The following is a 26,837-nucleotide window of genomic DNA, read 5'->3' as shown; positions in this document are numbered from 1 at the left end:
TTAGCACTTGAAAAGAGAATGCCAGGCAATGTCATTTCACAAGAGGGCAGCTAGAAATTGAGGGGGGATGTTTAAAGGTGTTTACGTGCATAAAAACGACTATTCTAACATTGATCCGGAACTAGTGCACATAAAAAGTACACACATAGCCTGGTTTCACATTTACCTTTGTGTGTGCTGAGGTGAAGTGAGGGCGCAGGGGCAGTGTTGTGACTCACTCTCGTGCTTTTGGGTTTTAACAAGTCTGTGAGCAAGTTACACCGTAGGCATAATTTTGTACGACGTAATTTGTGTGTGTGTGTACTCGGCCAATTGCCAGAGGATTTGAAAAGTGAACTTTTGCATGTAAGCTCACTCTGAAAATACTCACTATTTTCGCACAGACCTCACCACTATGCCGACTGTTATAAAGTTTCCCCTCTTAGGGGCTAATTTACCTGGGTAGATTGCCCTAGGGGAAAACCGTCCCAACAGAATGGCTTACATCAATGATGGCTTTTGCAGTGCATTCTCTTATGCAGGTTAAAAGAGGGATTCCCAGGGTGGGATGGGAGGCATACATTTGGATTTTCAAATTTATGTGCACTATTTATCCCCAATCATTCACCTGCACAAGCAGCAGGTACAAGAGCTTTTAACACGCACAACTTACAGGCAATTTTCCGAGGGGGGAATCCAGCTAGTTCCCCCCTTGAAAATGATACATAAAGGTGTGTCCATGCATTTGCAGCATTCAGGGGTGGTTCTATAATGAGGAAGGATGAGGCGGCCACTTTAGGTGGCCGCCTCATCTTTTTGGGTTTGGTTTTTTTTTTTTTTACCTCAGAAGACTGTACTCTCGATGTCCTTTTTCATGTAAAATTGATTATTATAAATGCAGAATTTTTAATTGTGTATGAGGAGGGCAGGGGGGCATGGGCGCAAGCTGCAAAGCTGCAAAGCTCATCTAGGGTGCCTAATGCCCTTGCACTGGCCCAGAAATGGTGTGCCCCCCACCATTCACCCATCTCCCACTTCTCCAGGGGAAAATGTTGGGGGAAAAGGTGGGAGGCAGGTCTTGAGGTCCCTGGGAGTGTGGCAAGGTTGCCAGCTTCCTAGACACATTAACACTGACACTATCTGCCACTCCTCTGGGAACTCTGACCCCTGCTTTCCCCCTTCCATAACATTTGAAATCACCAAAAGGGCCAGAGACCCTCCTTGCACCTCTTGATGATTTGAAGGAGGGGGAAGCGCAACATCTCATCCCTTGCCTCAGGAAGCAAATTGCCTTGAGCCGCCTCGGGCAGCATTACAGTGAAATTTGTACTTACCAGATAATTTCCTTTTCTTTAGTCCTAGCAGAATAGTCCACACCTGCGGATTTCCCCTGTGTACTGGTAGATGGAGGCAGAGAACTCTTTTATATTTATTTACACTATTGCCGCTATATATTTTGGGATAGCCGGGTGATTCTCCAGAAGACTCTTGCCCTAGCCCATCAGGCTGATGATCTGCCCTTTTGTTAGTACCAACCCCCCTTTTTTTCCCTTGGAGGCAGAGGGGGGACTTGGAGTAGTCTGCTAGGACTAAAGGAAAGGAAATTATCTGGTAAGTACAAATTTCACCTTCCCTTTTCATCCTACAGACTAGTCCACACCTGCAGGATGTGCCCGAGCAGTACCAAGTTTAGGCGGGATCTGACTCCCTGTGCCTCCCAATACCTATTTACTAAAACTCAGTTCCCGCTCTACCTGCAGGTCCAGCCTATAATGCTTTGTGAATGTCCCCCAGGTGAACCATGTTGCTGCTCTGCAAATACTCTGAAGCATTGCTGCCTGCTCTCTGCCCATGAGGCTGTTTGTGCCCGCACTGAATGCACGCACAAAGCCCCTGGGGCCTGCTTTCCTTGCCCACTAAATGCTGCTGCTATCGCTTCCTTAATCCAGCATGCAGTTGAGGGTTTAGATGCTGCCGGGCCCTTTCTCTGGCCCTCCAGCAGGACAAATATCCTGTCCATCTTCCTGAATTTATTAGTGACCCTTACATAATGGAGCAGCACCCTTCGGACATCTAGCAAGTGAGGTTTTCCCCCTGCCTTTCCCCCTGTCGCCTCTGACAGAGCTGGTAATACAATCTCTTGGTTTGAGTAAAACTCTGATACTCCTTAGGTAAGGACGAGACGAATGACTATTCTGTCCCTGTGGATGTGAACATATAGCCACTAGAAAAACTGCCTTCAGTGTCAGGTCTTTTAATGTTGCTCCTCTGAGTGGGTCAAAGGGTGCTTTGGCTAATGCCCTTGGTACCACTTTGAGGACCTTGTTCACCCTCTTCAAATCTAATACTGGATGGAATGTCCCTACTTTTTTTTGGGAACTACTAAATGTAGGGAGTAGCAACCTGTCCCCCTTTCTGGGCCTGGAACCAACCCTATTGCCTTTAGTGATATTTGCTTGCGTAAGGTTTCTCTGATTGCCTTGCTTTTGTCTTTTGACCTGCAAGGAGACATTAGAAAAAATTCTGATACTGGGGGACAGGTAACTCCAGGGTTTACCCCAGACGGATCACCTGTCCCTGGTAATTCAGACCCACTCCTTGAAAAACAGTGTTAGGTGACCTCCCACTGGAGGAAACCCAGAGTGGGTCCTTTGACCAACACTTCACCCCCTTAAATCCCCCTGGAGCTCTGGGGGTTTTCTCTCTGACCCAACCTTGAAACAGCTGCCTCTGTTGAGTTTTAAATCCTTGACTGGCTGGCCCCGTGACCTGGCAGGACCATCTAAACTCCTTGGTCTTCAGCCTAAACATCGATGGTCCCCTGGCCCTATCCTCTATAAGTCTCTGAGGCTGTGTGTCCACAAGGCCCTTCATTAAAGTGTCTAGACCCTCTCCAAACAGCTTTAAAGGGCAGGACCCTCAGCCTGGACTTTGAGGGCGCATCTGCCGCCCAATCCCTGAGCCACAGGAATCTCCTTGCCACTACCACTGACGCCATTTGTTTGGCAGAGGATCTACTTAAGTCATAAAATGTATATGCCAGAAAAGCTGACCCAGACTCTATTCTGGCCATGTCCTCTCCTGGGCTTTCATCCATGCCTAGTAATTCATCCTGGAGCTGTTGCGGCCATTTGACTAGTGCTCTAGCTACGTAGCTCCCCACACACTGCTGCCTGTAAGGGCAGACTTGCTGTTTCAAATGTTTTCCTCAGGAGGGCTGCTACCTTCTCATCTTGAGCATCTCTCAAAGCTGCACCCGCTTCCACTGGGTTAGCTGACTTTTTTTTTTTTTGACACTGCAGCTACTGAGACATCTACCTTTGGAACCTTAAACCAAATTTTCACCTCCCTCTGCTGTAGGGGGTATAGTGTGGTCATTAGGAATTTAGATTTCAAAGCAGAGTCTGGTGCCACCCATTCTCCCTAAATCTTATTTTATGGCCAGGTAGAGGGGAAACTTTTTGCCATTTTCCTGATACCTCCGAGGATTGGATCCCCTTGCAATTCCTTTTCTTCCTTCTTGGCTTTGCCTGTCTCCTGTAAGTTTAATGCCTGCATTACTTTGACTATCAAGAGGCTAAACTCCTCATTCCTGAATAGCCTTACTGCTATATCTCTCCCCTCCCCCTCCATAGGAGAATCAGACGGGAGGTCAAAATCTCCTGAATCACTTTCAGAGCCCTCAGGGCAGGGGGGCTTCCTCTGGCCTTGGTTTCTTTGAACCTGAAGAATGCTGCAATTCTTTAGGGGAAGTGAACCCAGAGGTTCCCTCTAGAGTCTTCCCTTTGGCCTTCATTTTTTTTCATAGGCCTGGTGCATCAACATTATAAATTGGGAGGAAAATTCAGATTCCTGCTTTGCACCTCATTTCTTCCTCATTACCGGAATCTCCCCTGAACTTGGGTCTGAACGCCTTTCGTATCCCCCCATGTTGGGCCCTCTGCCCCGTCTGCTTGCTCCCGTGGTTCCCTCTGAGCCGGGGTCGGCGATGCATCGGTCTGCGACTTGCCCCTCCCCTCCTCTCCTCCCTTTTGCTGCTTACTTCCCAGAGACTGAAATCCACCGCAGCGGGGGCAGAAAGAGCCCACAATGGAGCTCTGTCTCATTGCACCACACTGGGTGCATTTCCAGCCTCTCTCGGCTATGCCCCGAGCCATCGGAAGGGGAGAAAAGTCAAGCTGTACTCGGACAACGAAAAACGCCATCCGCTCCCTATGAGAGTGCAACTTCCCCTCCCGGAAATGCCCTATACAGACCATGGATTCTCTTCCCTCCTTCCCTCCAGGGACTTACCCAGGTTATGAATCTGAGAGGAGTGGGGGCCTTCTCAGAGTCTCTATCCTGCAGTTCTGTCCCTACTTCTCCCTCTCTCTATTTTTTATTTATTTATTTTTAGTGCTCGACTATCCTAGGCTACTACCACCTAGCCAGAGAACCCGGCTATCCCAGAATATATAGCGGCAATAACGTAAAAAAAAAAAAATTTAAGAGTTCTCTACCTCCACCTGCAGGTACACAGGGGAATCCCGCAGGTGTGGACTAGTCTGCAGGACAAAAAGGGAAGAGTTATTCAAAATACCCTATAATTTTATCTGAAACAACTAGGGCAGAGGTGTGGCCTGCACTGTAAATAACAGGGAATGCTAACTGGCTCTAAACTAAACAGATTCCCCTACAAATGTAGCTCAAGTGTGACTGAGGTGTCCCTAGAACCTTATAAAAAACACGGTAAGGGAATCGCACTCGCTGCATTATCCTGTTGATTTCATAAGAGAAATGTATCTATATGTAGATGGAATCGTGCAGTGGCTGAACTATGAAGAAACATTTTAAAAAAAAAGAGCACATTAGTGGATATTAGAAATACTGAGACCTATGATTAAGAGCTGCTTTCACTTTATTATGTGAGTTTAAAGCTCTGTCCTATGAAAGTCTCTTTGCACTTAGGTGAGACTCCAAGTTGGTGGGTTTTCTTTAACCAAATCAGTCGTCAATGTATACGCATGGATCTTTCCCTGCAGTGCCCCCCTGCATGCCAACACATACTGCTGAACCTGATGGCGAAATCTGGCTCAGTTTCTAGAAAGCTGTTCATCCTGCTTCCTCCTTCTGCTCTTCTTTCTTCCTTCTATTTTCCTCTCTTAGTGCTACAGGTTCTCTCGGTATGAGACTTGTAAGAACCAAAAAAAAAAGACTACGACAATGCCATGAACGGCATAGGAGGCCAGCACCATTAATGGATTTTAAAGATTCCTGGGACAGAGACAGAGGGCTGCAGCAGGAACAGGATTGAGAAATTGGTTAAAAGACACAGGAATGGAGGGAGCTTATATGTCAGTTAACCCATTATGTCCTTTTTTAAGAAGCTATCCTCTAAATAGAATACTGGAACATAATGGATTGAAGAGAGAATCACACAGAAAAAAAAAACTGGGCAGACTAGTCGGGCCAATTTGTCCTTATCTGCAGTCATCTGCTATCTTACTATGTCAGGGTTATCCCTGCCATGCGGCTGCAAATACCCTCTCAGCAGCTGTTCTCCCGGATAATGCCCAACATCTGCAGCGACTGACGCGCGCCCCCAAATCCCTTACAAGCGAACGAAGCGCCGAGCTCTGCAGAGTCCTGCATTTATGTTAGAGCAAACGAGAAGAACGCCACACTAATCAGCAGCTAATGCTAGAAAAGAGCTGGTCCTTAGCAATGCCTCCCGGGAGACCCCCAGTCCAGATTATCACCGTGCAAGGAGAGATACTTAATTTAATTTATTGAGCATAATCCTCCAGAGAAGCCTTTTGAACATACACGCTCATTTGTGAGCAAAAGTTCTCTCCCACATTGGACAAATTATAATTATGCACGTTTCTACTAGAGATAATTCACCAGGCTAATCCACTCAGCGTACAAAACCATCTTTGGCAGGCAAGAGAGAGGAAGTCCCAATCAGTTTTTATTGTGCGAATATGCGGGGGATGTTACCAGGAAAGAAGGAGGAAAAAAAAAAGTTACCTGTTTTTTTTAAATACTGTTACCTTCCCTCCCCATCGTCTCTCCCCACACTTGGCCTTCTAGATCTCTCATCAAATATTTGAGTCGTAGACCAATACAACAAACCTGAGCTGTTTAATTTAATTTGTCAGGGATAAGGTTAGGTATTGGGTCTTATCTAGTACAATGCTTTTATTTGTAATCCGCCTTGAATGAGTAGACTACCTTGGAAATGCAGAATGCAAGCCCTATATTAATTTAAATGTCTCAGATTTCGCTTGTTTTTAAACAAACAAGGTAGTGAATGGTATCCATATGCCCGGATTTCACCGTAGCACTTGTCAGGCAGAAAGGAAGGAATCAGTAATTTGCTTTTGGTAAAGCTCAGTAGGGCCAGTATTCAAAACTGGCTAGTTAAGTAACTTAAGGCAGTTAGAATTTATATGGCTAAGTTATAATGTACATTCAGCAGCACATGTATAACCGAGCGCTTAGCCAGATAAGACTAACCGGTTAAATTCAGTCCTGCTCTGTGACACATCAAGCTCAGCCGTATAACTTATGTGGCTAAGTCCGAATATCGGTAGTTAGCTGCATAAGTTGTATGGCTAACTCGCTCCACCCCCATCCGCCCACAACTTATGCAGCTAAATAGTGCCGAACGGGCTTTGAATATCAGGACCCAGTATGTTTTCCAACCACCACTAATCAAGCTCTGGTGATTTCCTATTGGGCAAACTTCTCATCAGTCCGCTTTTCATGAACGTTATCGTCCCCTTTTGACAAATGGCTTGAACGCCACCATGAGCGCTTTTCTGGCATGTTGGAAAGAGCTAGAAAGAAGCACAAGTGGTCCAGTCTTGCACTGCATGACTTTCTCAAACATGCTGCTCTATGACCAAGCGCCTGAGGACCTACTCTACTGACCGACAATGACAAGAGCACACACCGATTAATCAGAAAGCACACTATTTGCTTAGAAACAGAGTTTAATTACTACCCCTATGAAATGTCTCCAATACATTATATAGCTCTGAAATCATAGATCCCCAAACTTCACCCAAAAAGAAGTGGTGATGTTTTATTCAAGCTAAGTGCCATCCATAAAGCAGAAATGGCAGACCCCACTGCCTAAGACACTAGTAGGAAATTAATGCTCCAAGACTGCAATACCCAGTTTGGAACATAGATTTTTTTTAAATTAATAGAGAAGGAGCATCACTCGCGGCCTGTGGTAAACAGGCCTCCAGCTATACAAGTACCTTAATAAATCACATCCAGCTCGCAGTTCATAAATCTCTATCACCTACAAGGAGAAAAATCACAGAGAAACTATGGGGAAGGGGTAACAGTGGTGTCTAAATGTCTCTGTTTTGAAAAAAGAACAGTCTTAGTCTCCAGACGGCATCAGGCTATTTTGTAACTCGTTTCTTATGCTGTTTTATGGTCAACCCCATAGCAAATATAAGTCAACTACATAACAATCTAGAATAAAACTACTTATTTCTTTTATGGAAAATTCTGTGCTACAACGTTAATCCCACCGTACTTGGTTCTCCCATCGGGTATTCAGCTGCCTCTCCTGGCAGTCCGGCTCTCAGCAGAATGTGAGAAGAAGGTTGCAAGGTTCCAGTCATAAAACAGAAAAGAGAGTAAATTCTGCCACAAGTACAAAGATTACTTTTTTTTTTTTTTTTTTTTTTTTTTAAAAAGGTGGGCGCACACTCCTCTTGCTCTCTGTACTTTCAAGCTCACCTGGAACCTGATTGCCTTGAGCCTTCATTCCCAAGCACCCAGAGAATGTTCCCTATTTTATATCCCCTCTCTTTCCCCCACATATCTATTCGGATCACTACAAGGTCAGTTCTGGACTGGGGACCATGCACAGGCATCTTTCCAGAACTCTGCAGTCATGGACACAGAATCTAGCCATCAGGTGTCTCTTTAAGCAATGATCACGAGTCCTCCTCTCTTCTCCTGGGAGCTGTGAATGCAATTTCCACAGCAATCCCAATGCCAGCTGAGCCGGGCAGTAGTAGACCCAATCCGGGATCAAACCGGGGACCTTACACATGGCAGAGGCACAGCAGTTGCAACTGGGCTGGCCCAGAGCACTTCTCTACAAAGCTGTATAGTATTTAAAAGAAAAGAACAGTAAAATTGAATTTACTGAGCTTAGAAAGTGACTGTTGGATTGTATTTCCCTCCATGCTTGCGACTACCAACTGAGTGATTTACAAGCAGCAGTCAGATAAATTAAGATCCTGCTGTATAATGTGTTACTGGTACTTAGCCTGAAGCTCAGAAGCTACATGTGGCACTTTTATGGTTCAGTTTTGTCTTTTTTTTTAAATTGTACAGAATAAAATAAAATCAATACCTGCATTTTCAGGCTAAGAGAAAACTAAATATGTCTCTCTGACACTCATTTCACGGAAAAAGTGGTAAGCTGAGCATGGATGAGACAGTCAAGGAAGAGGGATTCAGTTTTGTAAGGAACTAGGGAATCTTTTGGGGAAGACGGAGTCTTTTCCAAAGGGACAGGCTCCAACTTAACCAGGAGGAACCAGGTTACTGCCACTAACCTTTAAAAAGGAGATAGAGCAGCTTTTAAACTAGAACAAGGGGAAAGCTGACAGTTGCTCAGGAGTGCATGGTTCAGAGGGAGGTAACTTTGAAGGCTATTAATCAATCAGGAGAGTTAGGCATCCCAGAGAGGTTCCAATAAAAGTACAAATAGTCATGGTGCCTATAAGTAAAGAATCATCTGTGCTAAAAAAAATTCCAAATTTTCCCTGTCTAATGAAAAGCAGGTTGTCAATACAAACACAAAACAGACTTTGAAATGTCTGTATGCCAATGCCAAAAGTCTAAGAAGTAAGATGGGAGAGTTAAGAGTTTATAGCAGTAAACGATGAGATAAGGCAAAATTGGCATCTCAGAGACGTGGTGGAAGGAGGATAACCAATGGGATAGTGATATACCAGGGTAAAAATTATATCACAATGACAGAGAGAAGCATCTTGGTGGCGGGGTGACGCTTTATGTCCGGGGTGGCATAGAGTCCAACAGGATAAAGATCCTGCATTCGACTAAATGCACAATCGAATCTTTATGGACAGAAATTCCTTGTATGTTGGGGAAGAGTATAGTGAAAGGCATATACTACCATCCACCTGGCCAAAATGATGAAATGGACAATGAAATGCAAAAAGAAATTAGGGAAGCTAACCAAATTGGTAGGTCAGTAATATTGGGAGATTTTATTTATCCCAATATTGACTGGGTAAATGTACCATCGGGACATGCTAGAGACATAAAATTCCTGATTGGAATAAATGACTGCTTTATGGAGCAATTGGTTCAGGAACCAATTTTAGATCTAATTCTTAGTGGTATGCAGGATTTGGTGAAAGATTTAAATGGTAGTGGGGCCACTTGGCAGTAGTGATCATAACATGATCAAATTTGAATTAATGACTAAAGGGGGACAATAAGTAAATACTCTGCTTTAGCACTAAACTTCAAAAAGGAAACTTTGATAAAATAAGAAAAATACTGAAAGGTGTAGCTACAAAGGTTAAGAGTTTACAAAAGGGGTGGACATTACATTATTAAAAAAACCCATCTTAGAAGCGCAGTGCAGATCGCACCTTGAATACTGTGTACAATTCTGGTCACTGCATCTCAAAAAAAGATATAGTTGCACTGGAGAAAGTACAGAGAAGGGCAACCAAAATGATAAATTGCATGGAACTGCTCCCCCATGAGGAAAGACTAAAAAGGTTAGGGCTCCAGCTTGGAGAAGAGATGGCTGAGGGGATGATATGAGAGGGGTCTACCAATCATGAAAGGACTTGAACAGGTAAATGTGAAACGGTTATTTACACTTTCAGATAATGCAAAGACTAGGGGACACTCCATGAATTTATCAAGTAGTGCATTAAATCAGAGAAAATTCTTTTTTTTTTTTTTTTTTACTCAATGCACAATTAAGCTCTAAAATTCATTGCCAGAGGATATGATTAAGGCAGTTATTGTAGCTGGGTTTAAAAAAAAAAGTTTAGATAAGTTTCTGGAGGAGAGGTCTATATACTATTAATCAACAGGAAATAGTCACTTCTTGTTGCCAGCATTAGTAGCATGGGATCTATTTAATGATTGGGTACTTGCCAGGTACTTGTGACTTGGATTGGCCAGAATTGGAAACAGGATACTGGGCTTAATGGACCCTTGGTCTGACCCAATATGGCATACTTTATATTCTTATGTATTCTGTACAACCGGGCAAAAATGTCTTACAATTCTTAGAGTCATGGGGCTAGTTTTCCAAAAATGCTCAGTACCTAAATTAGGTGCTTAAAATTTTAGGCTCCTAAATTTCTGGAGGAGATCTTCAGCTGAATTTAGGACCTAAATTTTCAGTTGAAAATTAATTCAAATTTAGGGACCTAAAAAACAGATTCAAATACCTGAAAGGTATTAATGATGTACAATAATCAAACTTTTTTCTGATGGAAAAGAATCTATAGAACTAGGAGTCAGAATATAAAACTAAGGGGGTAGACCTCAGGAACATAGACAGGAAATACTTCTTCATGAAGCAGGTGAATGCCCTCATGGAAGACATGGTGACAGAATTCAAAAGAGCCTGGGATAGATGCAGAAGGATACCTAGTGCAGGGGTGGCCAACCTTTCACACATCAAGAGGCACAAAACCAGAAGTCACAGAGGCAGAAAGTTGCCATGCCTATCATGAGAGGGAGGATGGAATCCCTGCTCTCCTACCCAAAAGAAAAGAAAAAAAGGCAACTCTCTCTCACACACACCCTCTTCCCCCCCCCCCCCACACACACATGCGCACGCTCTCCCCCCCCCCACACACACACGCATAGTCTTCTCCCAGACACACACACACACACATTCTTCTCCTCTGAGACACAAAACCACATATATTCTCTCTCCACAAAGACACACTCAGTCTCCCAGACACAGAGACACTCACATTTCTCTTTCCCCAAGACAAAAAAAAAAAGACATTCTCTCTCTCCTCCCCAGACAAAACCACACACACTCTTGCTACCCAGACCAAATAAAAGACATACTTATACTCACTCTCTCCTCCCAGACACAAAACACACACTCACTCTCTCTCTCCCCACACATGAAGACCCACACTCACACTCTCTCTGAGAAACAAAGGCATACTTTCTCAAATAAAGATGAACGCAGACACTTCTGTTGTTGTGCTGCTGCTGCTCATGTATTCACTCAGGGAGTACCTGCTGCCCCAGTACTGCCATATTATATAAAGTTCTTTCTTGCTGCTAGCCCTTCCACAGTCTGCAGCAGCCCCCTCTCTTTTCCAGTCCCACTTCTTCTGAGCAATAACACTCTCTAAGAGATTCACTGGTGCCACAGCCTGTGCATGTAACCCATGAAACACTGGATGGCCAACCCTGCATTAGCAGAACACAGACAGGACCCCCCACCAAATTCAGAATATAGAGACCACAGGTATATATAGAAACATGTAGACAAAAACTGCCATGAGCCAGACTCTGTTATGCAACACAGCAATGATAAACAGAAACATGACCATTCCTCATAAAACAAAATCATGCAATATAAGACATTCATAATCATAAAACTATACAAATGAATACATATTTTAAAAAAATGAATAGATCATCCAATAATGAAAAGTACATAATTTTTTTTAAATTTCCCAAACTTTAATAAAATATTTCAAAACAGCAGACATATCAAACACCCAGTAAGTAAAAATAATAAGGATTAAAATACCCCTGCTTTCCACACTGGGGAAATTTTGATTTCTAGTTATGCCAAGAATCACTGGCTGAGATTGTCATGTATTGGTGGAGGGAGGGGCACATGCACAATCTCTCTCTTCTCTCATATATACACACCAGTTCATTCTCGCATGTTCACTCACACATACAAATGCTCATTGAATCGCTTACATATTCATTCTCTGACTCACCCATATGCTCACTGAAATATATGCTCTCTCTGACCACGTTTGCCGTTTCATTTGCATGCGCATACTCATAGAATTTCTTGCACACATACACATGCTCAAAGACTCTTGCACACACATACAGTTGCTCATGGACTCTCATACTGTCACACACATGTCCATGGACACACACCGACACGCCCATAGACTCAAACACTGTCACACATACTCATGGAGTCCCGTGCACTCACATGTGCTTTTTTTGCTGTGGCCAAACGTGAGGGGGGGCCCAAGAGACAGAGGACACAGCAGTGGCAGATGCTGAGCAGTGGGTGAGGCAGCTGCTGGAGGTCTGCTTGCTGTCTCTCATATCGACAAAGCCCACGTGAGGGGAGGTGGCAGCCTAAGTGTTTCCCCGACTTATTATGCTGCTCTGGGATGGGGGAGTTTGGGCCAGCACTTCAGGTTTGGCTGAAGCTCTGAAATGCTTTGGTAAGGGGACTTGATGGGGGGGAGGGGGGGAGAGCATGAAGATAGGAAACCCGTCCACACAATGCTCCTCGGTACTTGGCACACTGACTGGGATTTCTTTGCAGGCAGGGAAGGTAGGTAAGGGCAGGTCTCTCTCGGATGTTGCTCTGATTATACATATTTCTCTTGGGTGCTGCTCTGATCGGGCCAGTTACCACAACTGGCTTGTGAGCAGAGGGACGCTGTCCGTGCACACGGCAATCCTTCCCCCCTCACAGCAGTTAGCTCAGCGACGGAAGTTGTTTTAAGTTTGCAAGCTGGATGCAGTGAAGGGAGAGGATCGCCTCAGGAGGCAGACAAGACTCCTGCACATAGATCAGTCAGAATGGAGGAGGACCTCACCCTGGAGCCAGGAGCCACAGTTTCGGTTGAAAACAAGTCACATGTGGCTCGCGAGATGCAGGTTAGCACCCCTTGGCTAAAGGATGGACATGAAAAAAAAAAACCTGGTAAACTGTGGTAACGTTTGGATTTAACAATTCTGCATAGAAGTAACCTGCACAGAGCAGCAGTTACAACCTTTAAACAACTTGCTGGGCATCCTGGGTGGATCAGTTTGATCTTTATCTGCCGTCATTTACTATGTTAAATGTAGGCCTGCAATTTGTCTAGGTACCTAGTGCTGAAAATCAGTGCCAAGCAATTAACTTTCTCTCTACCCCTGTAATCAACCACTTTTTAGGCACCTAAATTTAGGTGCCTATTGAAATTATGAGCTTCAATGTAGGTGCTCAGCCATAGTCAGTTTTTAAAGGGATCAAATTAGGTCCCTGTCTTCCTAAATTAGGAGCTAAACCTTCTGAAAATTGATCCACCCATGTTTAGCTCAGGATCTAGCATTACATTTCATTTTGCATTGACTTACAGAACACATACATCTTTAAATCGATGAGGCAATGTTCAGAAAATACGGTAAGGATGGTCGGCAGCAGTAGTGTCCACTTCAGTTCTTTGATCTAAAAACTCGGGTCAAACTCCCACTTTTGTCTTTTCCCATGCATGAAAGGACCAAGGACCAAGAGAAACACTCTCACACCAACCTCTCGACCTAATATCAAGACAGCAAAGCAATCCAAGAGTAATCCAGCCCTGCAAACACCTGCACATCACATGAGCTCCTCCCTTCCCAGCCTGTCTCCGTCAGGGTCATGCAACCTTCTGTGTACTGGCCCAGTTTTCTTCCGCCTTCTACCTCCATTCCCTGGGCTCCATGATTCTGCCCTTTAGCTTTTCCACCAAGCACTCTCTCTTCTCCCCTTCCTCACCTCAACCAACCGCTCTAAAATTTCTGCCCATCTCACCACTATTTCCGATTGCATGCCTCGCTGTCACTGGAAGCTGAACTTGGACAGGAACAAAATATCTTTATTTCCCCTTCTGTTGCTTATGACACACCCACCACCCCACGCTCTTCTAGCATTCAGAATCATTTCTGACGACCACTCTCTCTTTTTCAATTCACACTTCTCATAAAGACAACGCCTGTCATTTTCAGCTCCTTACCACTCCTGTATCCATCCTTTACCCACCTTCCATGCTACAAAATTCTCGTTCAAATCTCTTATCCTACCTAATCTTCATTATTGTTAACTTGCTCCTGACTGATCTTCCCTATTTCTGTCTCCTTCTGCTATAATTTCTTCCGATCCTTTCTTGCTCATCCTAACTTTGCTATACTACTTCTCTTTCACAGCACCTTCCCCGGCTTCTAATTCAATTTGTATTCTCTCACAATCCCCTACTTCTACTTTTGTGCCCACTATACCTACAAACCCTAATCATCTATTGTTTCTGGGTCCTTCCTTCCTAATACCTGTTTTCCAACTTTGCACTTCCCTTCTTTGAGCCTGCTTACTTCTTACTCCTTTTCTCATCTAGCTCCTTAACGTTGGACTCCTCCTCAGCTTCTCAGCACATGTCCCTCTATACTGCCATAGTTTAAAGCTATTTTGTACGAGTATCTATTTTGCTTTGCTTTTACAATTACTGGCCTTCACTGTCTTTCAAATTTGCTGACTCATTTTCTGCAAGCAAACTTATGATCTCTGCTTGAGATTCAGGTCTGCTAATAGTTCTTTGGTTAAGAATGTTACACAACCAAAATAAAAAGAGCCATGTTTATCACTAAGAAAACCAATGTGCATCTGAAACTGTAGGAGTTATAGTCCCAAGAGGAAGAACAAGGTGGAAGTAGCTTGAATTTGTAGTCCCAGGAAGTCTTAGCCAAAAGACTATCAAGGAGAGTTAGTATGCCAGGGAGGCAGAGGGCAACCAGAGCAGCAGAAGCCAGGCAAATGAGACTACAGTAGGCTGAGAACTGCCACTCCAGGTGGGGAATAGCTCAGTAAGGCGACTGGACAGCTTGCTGCTAAGGATCAGCCGTATGACAAGGGACAGCAAAGGACTGTCTGGTTGATGCATAGAGGTTATGCCAGCCTGAGTTTAAACGCTTGCTCTACATATCTGAAGTGTCCCTTGGCCACATGTGCAGGGAACTATGTTATGAACTATGCTGTAGTCTGCGAAGAAACAGACGTTAAAAGGAAAATAAAGAAGTTATTTACTAAAATGCTTGGCTAGGCAGTTTGGGATGATCCCACAGGCCATTAGGGGTTGTCCATAGATAGCATCTCATGATAACAGAAAATGAAAAAGAATTATGGAAGCAGGTCTCAAGGGTTGCCTTAGTCAGTAAAACTTTTCAGCTCTGCTGAGGTCAAACAGCTAAATCAATTCAGGACTGTAGCACTGAAAGGCTATAAACAGGGCAGTGCCATTTGCTCTCTCTACAACTACAGTTATGGAATTCAACAAAAAAACAATCAGCAAGCACTAAAGGTTTGACAGAAAAATATTCCTGTAAATGCAGAGGTCACTGGGTTTAATAATTTGCTTCAAGGGTAATATCAAAAGATGTATGTAGTAAGTTTTATGTACATTCTTACTGTGTTTGTACATTTTATGGTATTTACTGCAGCTTGCAACCATAAAACAAAAAGGGGAGTGCTCATCCTTGCCTCCATTCAGAGATTCACCCTAAAATAAAAATATGGTTATACATGGAAAACGTTTCACTGCCTTACTGTGTACTAGTCGCTTATTTGCAAGGCGACTGTATTTCCTTGCGAGTGAGACTCTGAAGTTTTCACTAACTGGCTAGGTAAAAAAAAACAAACACCTTTCATATTTCAAGTAACGTACTGAAATACAAGGAGGAAGATTATTCTTAATTTCTCCACAATTCTCATGTTTCTAAGACAGATCCAACTACTGCCGTTTCATTTGTAAAATTATGGAATGATATCTTAAAGGTCCGAAGCAGTACAGCATCTCACTGTTCCACAACGAGGGTAATACCATGACACTAGTTCCCTTTTCTGCCCACCAAAAACACACTTCCCATTCCTCAGTGCACGTCTTAAAATAACTGAAATAGCACAAAACCCTGGAGCTTAATCACATCTTCTTGAAAACAATGTAAACAGTAGTGTCTTATGTGTTTCTTAATATCTAGGAACAAGTAATCATCTCCCTCTTTAAATGACAGCAGCCTACCCCAGGAGTCCCCTCGCATGATGATTCAATTAAAAAGCAGCTTTGATGGAACTGACAGCTGCTGTATTAATGTACATCAAAACCTGGAAATGTGCTATTTATTTCAATGTGGACAGCAGTCAACGATAGGAGCTGACAGACTGCGGTGCTGAACAGCAGTAAAAGGCATTTTAATAAACCCCAGAAGTTTGTTGGGTTTCATTCTTGTTATTGACTGTCCCCTGCTATAATACAACTTACTGGTTTATGGCTCTCCAAACTGATAAATCCTATCAGGGAACTGAATCATACCTTAAGATGCTGTTTCTCAAGCAGGTCCTGAGGTACCCCCCCCCCCCACCCCTAGCCAGTCTGCTTTTCAGGACACCAACCATGAATATGCATGAGAGATGTTTGCATACAATGGATCTCATGCATATCCTGAAAACCGGACTGGCGAGGGGCAGGGCTTCCCAAACCTGTCCTGGGGACCCCAAAGCCCATTGTGGATATCCTGAAAATCAGACTGGCGAGGGGGGGGCCCCCGGACAGGTTTGGGAAGCCCTGGGCTATGGGTAGACCAGGACTGGCTTGAGTAACAATGCCTTAGGAGAAAGCCAAAGTATTAGCACACAGATGCTTTGAAACAAGTTCTGATAACCTGGCGCAGATATACTACATGCTTAATTCTGTTCACCTGAAATTTAACTGGTAACATCATAACCATCGATAACAATACTACAATATCACATTGAAGCAGAAGGGAACGCTTCCCACTGAGCGCTGCTGCTGCCCAGCTGTGTTTTTTTTTTTTGAACAAGAATGTCTTTACCTTGTTTTCCACCAAGGAAACCAGAATCTGTTCCATGACTGCAGCGATTGCTGGGACAGTGTTCTGAATGTGACCGATCACCACGCCTATTGCCACACGGGACAGATCGTAGCTGAGGTTTGTGTTCTTGCGGACTAACTCAATTAGCTCAGCACCCATGGTTCCTGGTATAGTCACTGCTGGGCGACTGGATTCCTCTGCTGAAAATGCCAAAGCTGCCTTCTTTTTCCCATCACGGCTGACCGTAGTAAAGACTTCCAGGCTAGCAGGGGGCGCTGGAGCTGTCCTCTTGGTCTGTGGGTTATTTCTCTCATTATAGTTAAAGTTTTGAGTCTGTGGGAAAACAGGGGCAGCCCTGTTTGTCTGGGAGGATTTGATTGCACAAGGTGTCAAAGTCCCATGGGCTGAGATGCTTCCGTCCAGGGCTCGCAATACAGTCGTGTTCACATTCCTGCTGGGGACGGGAGGAGGGGTGTTGCTGGGGCTAGATGCTGCCGTTGGGCGACAGGAATCAGTGGAGCCAGTGTATAACGTATCCAAGGAAACTGAGCTCACAGAGGAGACATTTGAAACTGGCCTGGGGTTGATTTCCACGCAATCTGAAAAAAACATTTAAAAAAAAAAATGCTTTGGCAGCAATGTCAACAAGAAAAACAGAAATGCAAAAAAGTGACTCAGCCGAGTCCACTAAGCAGCTTATTGTGTAAACTAGAAAATCTGTTTAACTTCACTTTATGGCTGCTCATGTCACAGCAGAACGGTAAGTTCCCTATCATTAGCATAGCATTGCAATAATCTTCACAGGAAGAGAGGAATCACCTTCAGAAGACTGTGAAAAGTTAAATTGCAGTATGATGAGTTAAGGCTTTTTTTTTTTTTTTTAAATTGTGCGTGCGCTTCTGTAGATATACACACACTATGTATATACATATACCCTCTCTTTAGGTCTAACTTTTTCTCCCATTTCATGCCTATGCCTACATTTTTCAGGCTGCACACTTCACATATTAAAAACTTTCACTAAAAGCCCAATCAAGTGATTCTTTTCAAGATCCCCAATACTATTTTCTAATTGTATATACCAAAAATTCTTAACACAGATATTATCTGGAACCTCCCTATGTCCATCAGCAAATCTAACATGCGCAAAGAGAAGACCGAAGATGCTTTCCTGTGAAGGAAAGGGTAAACTCATTCTGTGGCCTTTTAGGAACTGGTGTGCTAATTCCAAATCCAAGCTCACTTTCATCTTATTTATTTTAAAAAAAAAAACCAAAACACTTATAGCGAAATATTTGTGCCAGGCGGATTACATCATTCAAAAGCAAAAAACAATCATAAAATACACAAACAATAAAACAAAAAATCAATAATGATGTCTTCGCATTGCCAACTAACTGTAAAATTATCTATAAATTAAAAGCCTACTTATACACGTAGGCCTTTAATTGCTTCCTATAAGTGCTAATCTCATTAACAGCACGTAAACTGTCAGGTAAGGAATTCCAAAGCTTTGGCCCCATCACAAAAAAAGTACTCGTTCATGTCTCATTCAATCTTGCTGCCTTTACTATTGGAATTGCCAATAAATTCTTATCACCCGAACACAAAGAGCGGGTGGGCACATAATGCTTTAACAAATTTGATAAATAGGATGGACCATCTAACTTCATAACCTTAAACCACCATAAATAAAATTTTGAAATAGATATATTTTATTGGGAGCCAATGTAATTCACACAGTCACGGAGATATATGCTCCCACCACTGCCTGCCAAGAGTCAGGTGAGTTGCCAAATTCTGCAAAACTTGAATCGCTCTAAGAGAAGCCACTGGCAATCCAACAAGTAAAGAATTACAGTAATCTACAATTGCAGTACAAACGCTTGGACCATTGTCCAAAAATCATTTTTAATCATATTTCAGACGTCTCTTACCCCATGCATGCTTTTCTACCAAACATACATGCTATAGTGCTCCTCTCCTGAGACGACTGCACTTCCAATGAATGATGGATTCATCACAAATTTAAATCAAATGTTCAAGTTTAATTTCCATGATAAGATCAGCTTTTCACGCACCACCCCTCCCCAAACCACTTTTTTTTCATTAGGTAAACACCACTTTTTCTCTTACTTCTAGCAGATACCATCATTTGTGCAGTCCTTCGCTTCTCTGGTGGTGGAGGTACAATGGGAGCAGCACGTCTAGGCTGTGGAGGAATCTAGAAAGCAATGTTTTAACAGCATTTGGATTTGACACAGTATATGCAGAATTCATGTTGCTGTACGAGACTAAATTTCTTGATCATGCCCTATGGGATTCCTCATGGAGATTTAGAGCAGATTACCTTAGAGAATACACAGTAAAATCTCTGAGAAATCTTTCTGCCTCACAGTAAAATCCACCCACAATGTACTGCAACTCATGATATACCTTCAAGCACTTACATTTTGTTTCTTCCTATCTCATTTCCATGCATTTAACAAGATCTTTGATATTAAAACTCTTGGTAGCTCTGAGGTGTTTAGGCAGTCATTTGGGAATTTTGTTACAACAGATACAACTATCTTTGCTGGATGACAAACTGGCATGGCTATGAAAACTCAAGGGCTCCCCCAGCACACACATTGGAGGCCGTCAGCACTTTAACAATAATTAATATGGTGACTCCTGCTGGGAGAGCCAGGGGCAGGAATGACTAAGCACCATCACATTCACTCTCTTGCCCAATTATTTTCTAATCCCTACCTTGGCCATGGTTCCTTCACTTCGGTCATCCTATCACAAACTCGTTCAGTATGATTTTCTTTAAAAAGAAAAAAAAATCCTTTTCCTTGCCAAGTTTTTATCATAACCAAGTCCTCTTTGATCCAATGAATCTCCAGCTTTCTACTTTTGCTCTCAGCCTTCAGCTCTCCCTCCCCAATTCCCTTGCCTCTCAGTTCTTCCTAACAATGCTGTATTCCACCCAGCCATTAACTCTTAAAATTATCTTATTCTGCTAGTTTTCTCCTCTGTTTCTTTTTTCCATTTCTTTTAAACTTTGCACTCTTATTTTCATGCTATTATTTTAGCCTGTGCAGCATTGATTTGAGCTCAAATACTAATAATCCAAAAGCAAAAAACTCCTTTCAACAAGCTTCTGCATTTAGATTTTCTACTAGTGTAATACAAGTATGTCAACATATAGAAGAAAACAGCAATATTAGTCATAAAATACTTCTAGATTTATCCAGTTTATAAGAAATCTGCATTGTAACATTTATTTTTGCAGAGACTATTTCCATCTAATTGCCTCAAGTTGGAAAATTAAAATAAGTCTGAAGCAAATTTTCACATGCGAGTTATTTCATCCCTTCAAAGATGCAAAATAATGTTAGAAATCAGAATTCCTGTTCTCAAATGTAATAAAATCAAACTGTCTGTACATGCCATAATTGCAACCTCATTAAAAGTTGCATTTGGGAGACTTGGGGTTTAAGCATTCAGACTGTGAAGACTTCTGACAATAAATGATTCCCCGTCAGCTAACACACAGAAAATGAACAGAAGCAAAGAATTAGAACGATAAGGACTCATCGGGAAGAATGTTTTTCCTTCAAGAATCGCTGTATTGCTCATAGGCATATTGTAGCTCCACATGTATCTGTTTTCAGCTTTAAGTCATCAATGAACAAAAGCTGTTACTGGATGGGACAGTGGAGGAAGCAAGTATGTATTCCATGCCTATCACAAAGTGAAAAACCTACTTCTTCCTTCCCCTGGCCTGTCTCCAGAGAGGAGTGACCTAGTCATTAAGAATAATGGTCTAGTTCAAATCCTGCTGGAACCTGTCATGACCTTGGGCATGTTATTGTCTCCTGTTACCACAGGTAATCATTAAAGACTAAGCTCCTTGGGGCAGTGGTCCATTTGTTGTAAAGCACCTGGTTTAAGGTGCTATATGAATACAGAAAAAATAATTCACTGTTGCTGCAGTTTCACAGTCGTGCACAAGTAGAGAATAAATCCCAACTCAACAGCTTGTACAAAACTATCTTAACCTTCACCAAAGAGCTTAATTTGTCATCTTCCATTAAAAATACACAAGAAACGTGTCTGGTCTTGGCCATGTTTCTCAACTACAGGTCTGCTGCTTGACAAAGCCTGGGAAATCTACGTACAGGGCAGAAATGATCACCATGAGAAGGCATGTGCAGGCTGGGACCAAAGAAACTCCTGATCAGAATGGAAGGCTTCTGCCATTCTTGTTCTATGTAGGAAACCTCCAAGTCCATGTGCCTATCATGGGAAGAAGGGTACTGGGGAGATAGAGGAGCATAAAAAGGTATGGGAAGAAAAAGTGACTCATCTACCAAATCACAAACACACATTAACTGCTGGGTTAAACATACATGCATAGTAATATTAAGCAAGTAACTATGCAACAGGTAAATGAAAAACTAGACACAGGGGTAGAACAAACCTGATAGCAGCTTTCCTCTTCCTCTTGAAAGTCTGTATTTGGTAGGCTATGATGTCGTTCATACCCAGTTCGGCACATACCATTGGGTTGCCGTGCTGTATCTACATGATGGTCACTGGAAGACAGAGTCATCCTCTGACTGGTTGGAGAATGGCCTTTCCGAGATAATGTCTCCTTCCGGTGGTGGATTAATTTCCTGACAGACCAAACAGCACATGCATTAAATGATGTTTCTATAAGAGTTCTACAACAGTGCTATAACTTTAAATTTAACTGTACTCAAAGTCCTACAAGCACTAAATCCAAGAAAGATTAAAACTATTTGCTTAGCAGTCAACCAAATCCAAGATAAACCAATTTTGACTAAAATGAACTTGCCACCTAAAAGTTTTCAGCTTTTGTTTTTACTCCTTCTGGCTGGTTAACTGAAGGAGGTTTCTATTGAGAAAGTACTTTGAACCACTTTCCTTCAGAAATTATTCCTCTGCTGTACTCTGAGAGCAGCAAGGAAGAAAAGTCTTTGTACATGGAGGAAATTTTCAGCATATGTTTAAGGTAAAATTATTCTTACTTCCTAATTTTCTTTCCTTGAGTCCTGCTAGACCAGTCCATTACACTTGGGATTTTCCCTGCTCCTCTGCGGTCGGAGACAGAAGACATGTCCCCTTGATTTCATTAAGGGGGAGTGGCCACAGGCCCTTGCTAGTAGCCTACTGTCAAAGCAACCAGACAAGAATACCTTCTTACCTCTTTTCTCCATGTAGAAAATCTTTAGTTTTATGTTTTGTTTTTTTGCTGTCCCCTGAGGTTCCTCCCCTTTGGAGGGAGAGTGAAAAAGGAAGAGAGAAGAGAGGAAGAGAGGGCAAACCAAATTACCTCAAGCATTTCTGCTTATAGCCCCTTTATTTCCAGGTGGGCCCTGGAGTAGTCAAATTATCAGGTAAGAATAATTTTACTTTCTTTTTCCGCCTCCAGACCAGTTCATTACACTTGGGGGATAGAAAAGCTTCCCCTAGGATGGGTGGGAGGAAGATAGTGCTATTTTAAGGACCCCCAATCCAAAGATTGTATCCTCCTCCTCCTGTACATCCAGCCTGTAGTGCTTGGAAAAGGAGTGTAGGGTTGACCAGGTAGTGGTCCTGCATATCTCACCTGGGAAGACCAATAATGCTTCAATCCAGGCTGCCAACTGCACCCTTGTAGAGTGAGCACAGAGCACCCCAGGTACTTGTCTTCCATAAGATACAGGCTGAGATGATTGATTCTTTAGTCCATCTCACTAATGTGGCCTTGAAAGCTGCTTTCCCCTTTCATGAAAGCCCATCAGATTTCCTGAAAGGGTTCATCACCTTAGCGTGGATTACAAACTGGTTGACAGATAGAAGACAACAGGTGATGGTAAGTGGAACCTACTCTGAAGAGAGAATGGTGTTAAGTGGAGTGCCACAGGGATTGGTGTTGGGACCGGTTCTGTTCAACATCTTTATGAGCAACATTGCAGAAGGGATAGAAGGTAAAGTTTGTCTATTTGCAGATGATACTAAGATCTGCAGAGTGGACACGCCGGAATGAGAGAATGATAAGGGATTTAAGGAAGCTGGAAGAGTGATCAAAGATATGTCAACTGGGATTCAATGTCAATAAGTGCAGAGTCATGCATCTGGGGTATGGTAATCTGAAAACTGTGATGATGAAGGGCTTATGTGCACGGAGCAGGAGAGAGACCTTGGAGTGATAGTGTCTAACGACCTGAAGTAAACAAAGCAATGTGACACTGCGATAGCTAAAGTCAGAAGAATGCTAGGCTGCATAGAGAGAGGAATATCTAGTAAGAAAAGGGAAGTGATAATCCCCTTGAACAGTTCTGGAGACCATATCTCAAATGAGACAGGCAGGATGGAGGCAGTCCAGAGAAATGCAAACAAAATGGTGGGTGGTCTCCATCAAATGACTTATGAGGAGAGTTTGAAGAACCTGAATATGTATACCCTGGAGGAGAGGAGGAGCAGGGGCGATATGATACAGACCTTCAGATACTTAAAAGGTTTTAATGATCCATGGTCATCAACAAACCTTTTCTATTGGAAACAATTTAGTAGAACTAGGGGTCACAATTTGAAACTCCAGGGAGGAAGGCTTAGAACTAATGTCAGGAAATATTTCTTCACTGAGAGGTGGTGGATACCTGGAATGCCCTTCCGGAGGAAGTGGTGAAGACTAAAACTGTGAAGGATTTCAAAGGGGCATGGGATAAACACTGTGGATCCCCTAAAGGCTAGAGGATGGGAATGAATAAAAAAAGCTTGTGGTAACCGGCACGGTGTGGCAGTTACTACCCTAACAGAAACATGGGTAACCTGCTCAGAGCAGCAGTTACTACCCTTAACAGAAACGTGGGGGTAACCTGCATAGAGCGGCAGTTACTCTGGATGGACCATTTTGGTCTTTTTCTGCAGTCATTACTATGTTACTATGTTAAGATAGCATGATGCCTGTCCAGGAGATGCTGTCTTTCATCTTTACCACTACCTTCCGTAGGAATGAGGGAACTGCTGAAAGGTGACTGAACTGCAGAAATCAGCATATATGGTTCTCTGAATGAAAGGGCCTGCAACTCCACAATTTGTGGGACAGAGCAAATTGCTACCAGACAAGACATTTTTAATGTCAAATCCGTAATGGAGGCTTGCCTGAAGGATGCCTCAACTAGTGCTCTAAAGACAAGGTTAAGGTCACACTGAGGCAGAATGGATCTGAAGGGCAGATGGATAGCCTTCACCCCTTTTAAAAAATGCACTACATCTGGATGTGCTGTTATCTATGGATTATGGATTACCTTTAAGGACTTAATTAACTACTTCTGATTCATCTATTGTAATGTTTATACTCTTTATTTATTGCCTCCCTAGGCCTTATTTTCCAGCGGTCCACGCTTCCAAGTTTACTATCCTTGTTGAATGTAACTTTGCTCTTCCTGTTCAAACGATTTTTTGTTACAGTTCCCCTATTCGATGTAAACCGATCTGATATGGTCGTCAACCATGAAGGTCGGTATAGAAAAGTGTTAAATAAATAAACACAGTCTGCCCACAAGAGGTAGAAAGTATATAAATTCTCAAACAACCCAATATCAGCTTTCCCCACCATCTTGTCATTCCCTGACTTCTCAACAATTTTCTCATCACCACCCACTATATCCATTCCAAGTGTGCTCAGAATTTATCAAAGTACTGGCCTCTACCACTTTCTCTGGTACCATTTCAGACACTGTAAGAATCATAGAGGAAGATAAGACCAACACTAAATCCATCGCCTACATCCCCGTTTACATCCAGGGGCGGATTGGCCTATCAGGGCTTCGGGCATGCCCGGTGGGCCGGTCCGGCAAATCACAAATTTAGTGATGGTCGCGGCGGCCCCATGCCTGTGGGGCCACTGTGACCAACCCCGGGCCTCGGCCGCACTTCTCTCATGCTGAAAGACCCTTCTGAGGCTTTCCATCATTGACGTGTGGTGGTGGTGCCTTCGCGTTCTTTTTCCTGCTGCTTTCTCGGACCCACCTGCCCCTCCCCCCGTTCACCTCGGAGGCAGGAAACAGTGAAGCCACCTCATCTTACGGCTGTTTTCTCCCCCTTCGGGAGGCGGGTGGTAGGCCTCCCACTGCTGTCTCACCCCCGGGTCCATGTTGCATGCCTTAGGCTCCTCTGCTGCGGGTCCCCCAGTCCTTGGGCTGCGGCAAAAATACAAAACGGTATCGAGGCTTACAGCCTTCCCCTTCCTAAGGCAAAGGATGCCTCCTTCCGCAGCCACAGGCAGCCAGCTCACCGGGACCCTGTTAGCACGGGGCTTTGCCTGCATCCCCCTAACCACCAATGTGAGTAAAAAATATTTTAAAAAATAATTGGCTGCTGCTACTGCTCCTGCATTTTTTGGGTAGAATGTGTGTATGTGAGTGATCCGGTCAGAGTGTGTGCAACTATATGTGAGTACTCATGTGTGACTCTGCGAGTGACAAAAGAGGGAGGAGGAATAGCCTAGTGATTAGAGCAGTGGGCTACGAACCAGGAGACCAGGGTTCAAGTCCCGCTGTTGCTCCTTGTGACCTTGGGCAAGTCACTTTACCCTCCATTGCCTCAGGTACAAAACTTAGATTGTAAGCCCTCTGGAGATAGGGAAATACCTACAGTACCTGAATGTAAACCGATGTGATATCTCAGATCGAATGTCGGTACATTAAAAAAAAAAAAATGTGTGAGAGATTGAGTATTTGTCAGCATATGAGAAAGTGTATGTGAGTATCTGAAAAAGTGAGACAGCGTTTGTGTGTGTCAGTGAGCTTGTGTGTGTCCGTGATTGCGTGCGACTGTGTGAGTGTTCTGTGTGAATGAACATGGAAGTGTGTGAGAGTGTATACATGTTGGGTGTGTATGAAAGCAAGAGGAGAAAGTCAGTGCACATCCCTCAGGTACAACCATCTCAGGGTTTTTGGAATCAAAAGTTCTGACATATTGTATTTATTTATTTTTATGTAAGAGTATGGTACCTTTTATCTTTATTAGTTTTAATGGTTTTGAAATATTTTATTGATGTTTGGGAAATTATTTTTAAACATTTTATATACAATTGTAATTATTTGATATTTTATTCATTAACTGTTTTGAAATATGTATTCTTTTTATTAGCATGTTTTCTTCTATTATGATTGATGCTTTATGATTTATTTTATGAAACATGATGTTTCTGTTTTTCTATTGTTGTACTGCATATAGACACTCGCTTGTTGCGGTTTCCAGTTTGGTTTTATCTGCATATTTCTATTTATACTTTATGGTTTCTTTATTCTATATTTGGTGAGGGTCTTTCTGTGTTCTGCATGTATAACTGAGGTGAGGGATTCTGCTAGTGTGGGGATCAGTAGCATCCTAAATTCTTTTGTTTTCCTAATAGGAGGTATATCTGTGTTTTAGGGCCTGGTGTAATATTCATAATGTTACCTTTTCATAGGTGGGATTATTACTCTTTGAGTGCTGGCTGGTAGTTCTATTTTGGTATGGGAGGTTTACTATAATGTAATTCAGTTTACGCAAAACTTTCCAAGGGCCAAGTTCAAGCCTAACACCATATGGGTGCCAAATGTCTTTTGTAGGGTTTTATGTTTGGCACCCCAGCAGTGCATGTAAATAAATAATGCTTTAGTTTAGAAGACTACTTTGAATGCCCTTTTTCATGTACATTCAATTATAAATGCATAATTTTTTTAACTGTGAGTGGGGAGGGTAGAGGGTGCCAGACTAAGGTTTACCTAGGTTCCAAATACCCATGGACTGGCCCTGAATGCACTGGTTCCATATGGGAAAGCAGGAATCCATCTTGAGCTTTGTGTCAGTGGCTGTCCCCGGTCTTGACTGCAGCAGTGATATGTGCAGTTTGGGCTATGGCTAAAGTTTCTTTTTTATAATCCATGAGAAATCCAGCAGCATGAATGACTTCTGGTCCTCCCTACCCTGGAGTAAGTAGGCAGAGC

At 43.0% G+C, this 26,837-nt stretch overlaps 1 protein-coding gene across 3 annotated transcripts in view; it reads right to left on the bottom strand.

Moving 5' to 3' along the window:
• Positions 1-26,837, bottom strand: part of NCKIPSD (NCK interacting protein with SH3 domain) — a 170,795-nt gene that overhangs the window by 62,180 nt on the left and 81,778 nt on the right. For all 3 annotated transcript variants that reach the window (XM_029601283.1, XM_029601284.1, XM_029601285.1), the window contains exons 3-5: positions 21,314-21,509; positions 18,982-19,069; positions 16,846-17,444 (exon numbers count right to left, since the gene is read on the bottom strand). In XM_029601283.1, coding sequence (XP_029457143.1) covers positions 16,846-17,444; positions 18,982-19,069; positions 21,314-21,509 — 883 coding nt within the window. The remainder of the gene's footprint in view (positions 1-16,845; positions 17,445-18,981; positions 19,070-21,313; positions 21,510-26,837) is intronic.

The sequence above is a fragment of the Rhinatrema bivittatum genome, chromosome 4 (assembly GCF_901001135.1).
Source record: "Rhinatrema bivittatum chromosome 4, aRhiBiv1.1, whole genome shotgun sequence".
NCBI lineage: Eukaryota > Metazoa > Chordata > Amphibia > Gymnophiona > Rhinatrematidae > Rhinatrema > Rhinatrema bivittatum.
The sequence above is the reverse complement of the archived record's forward strand: the minus strand, read 5'-3'. Positions and strand labels throughout refer to the sequence as shown.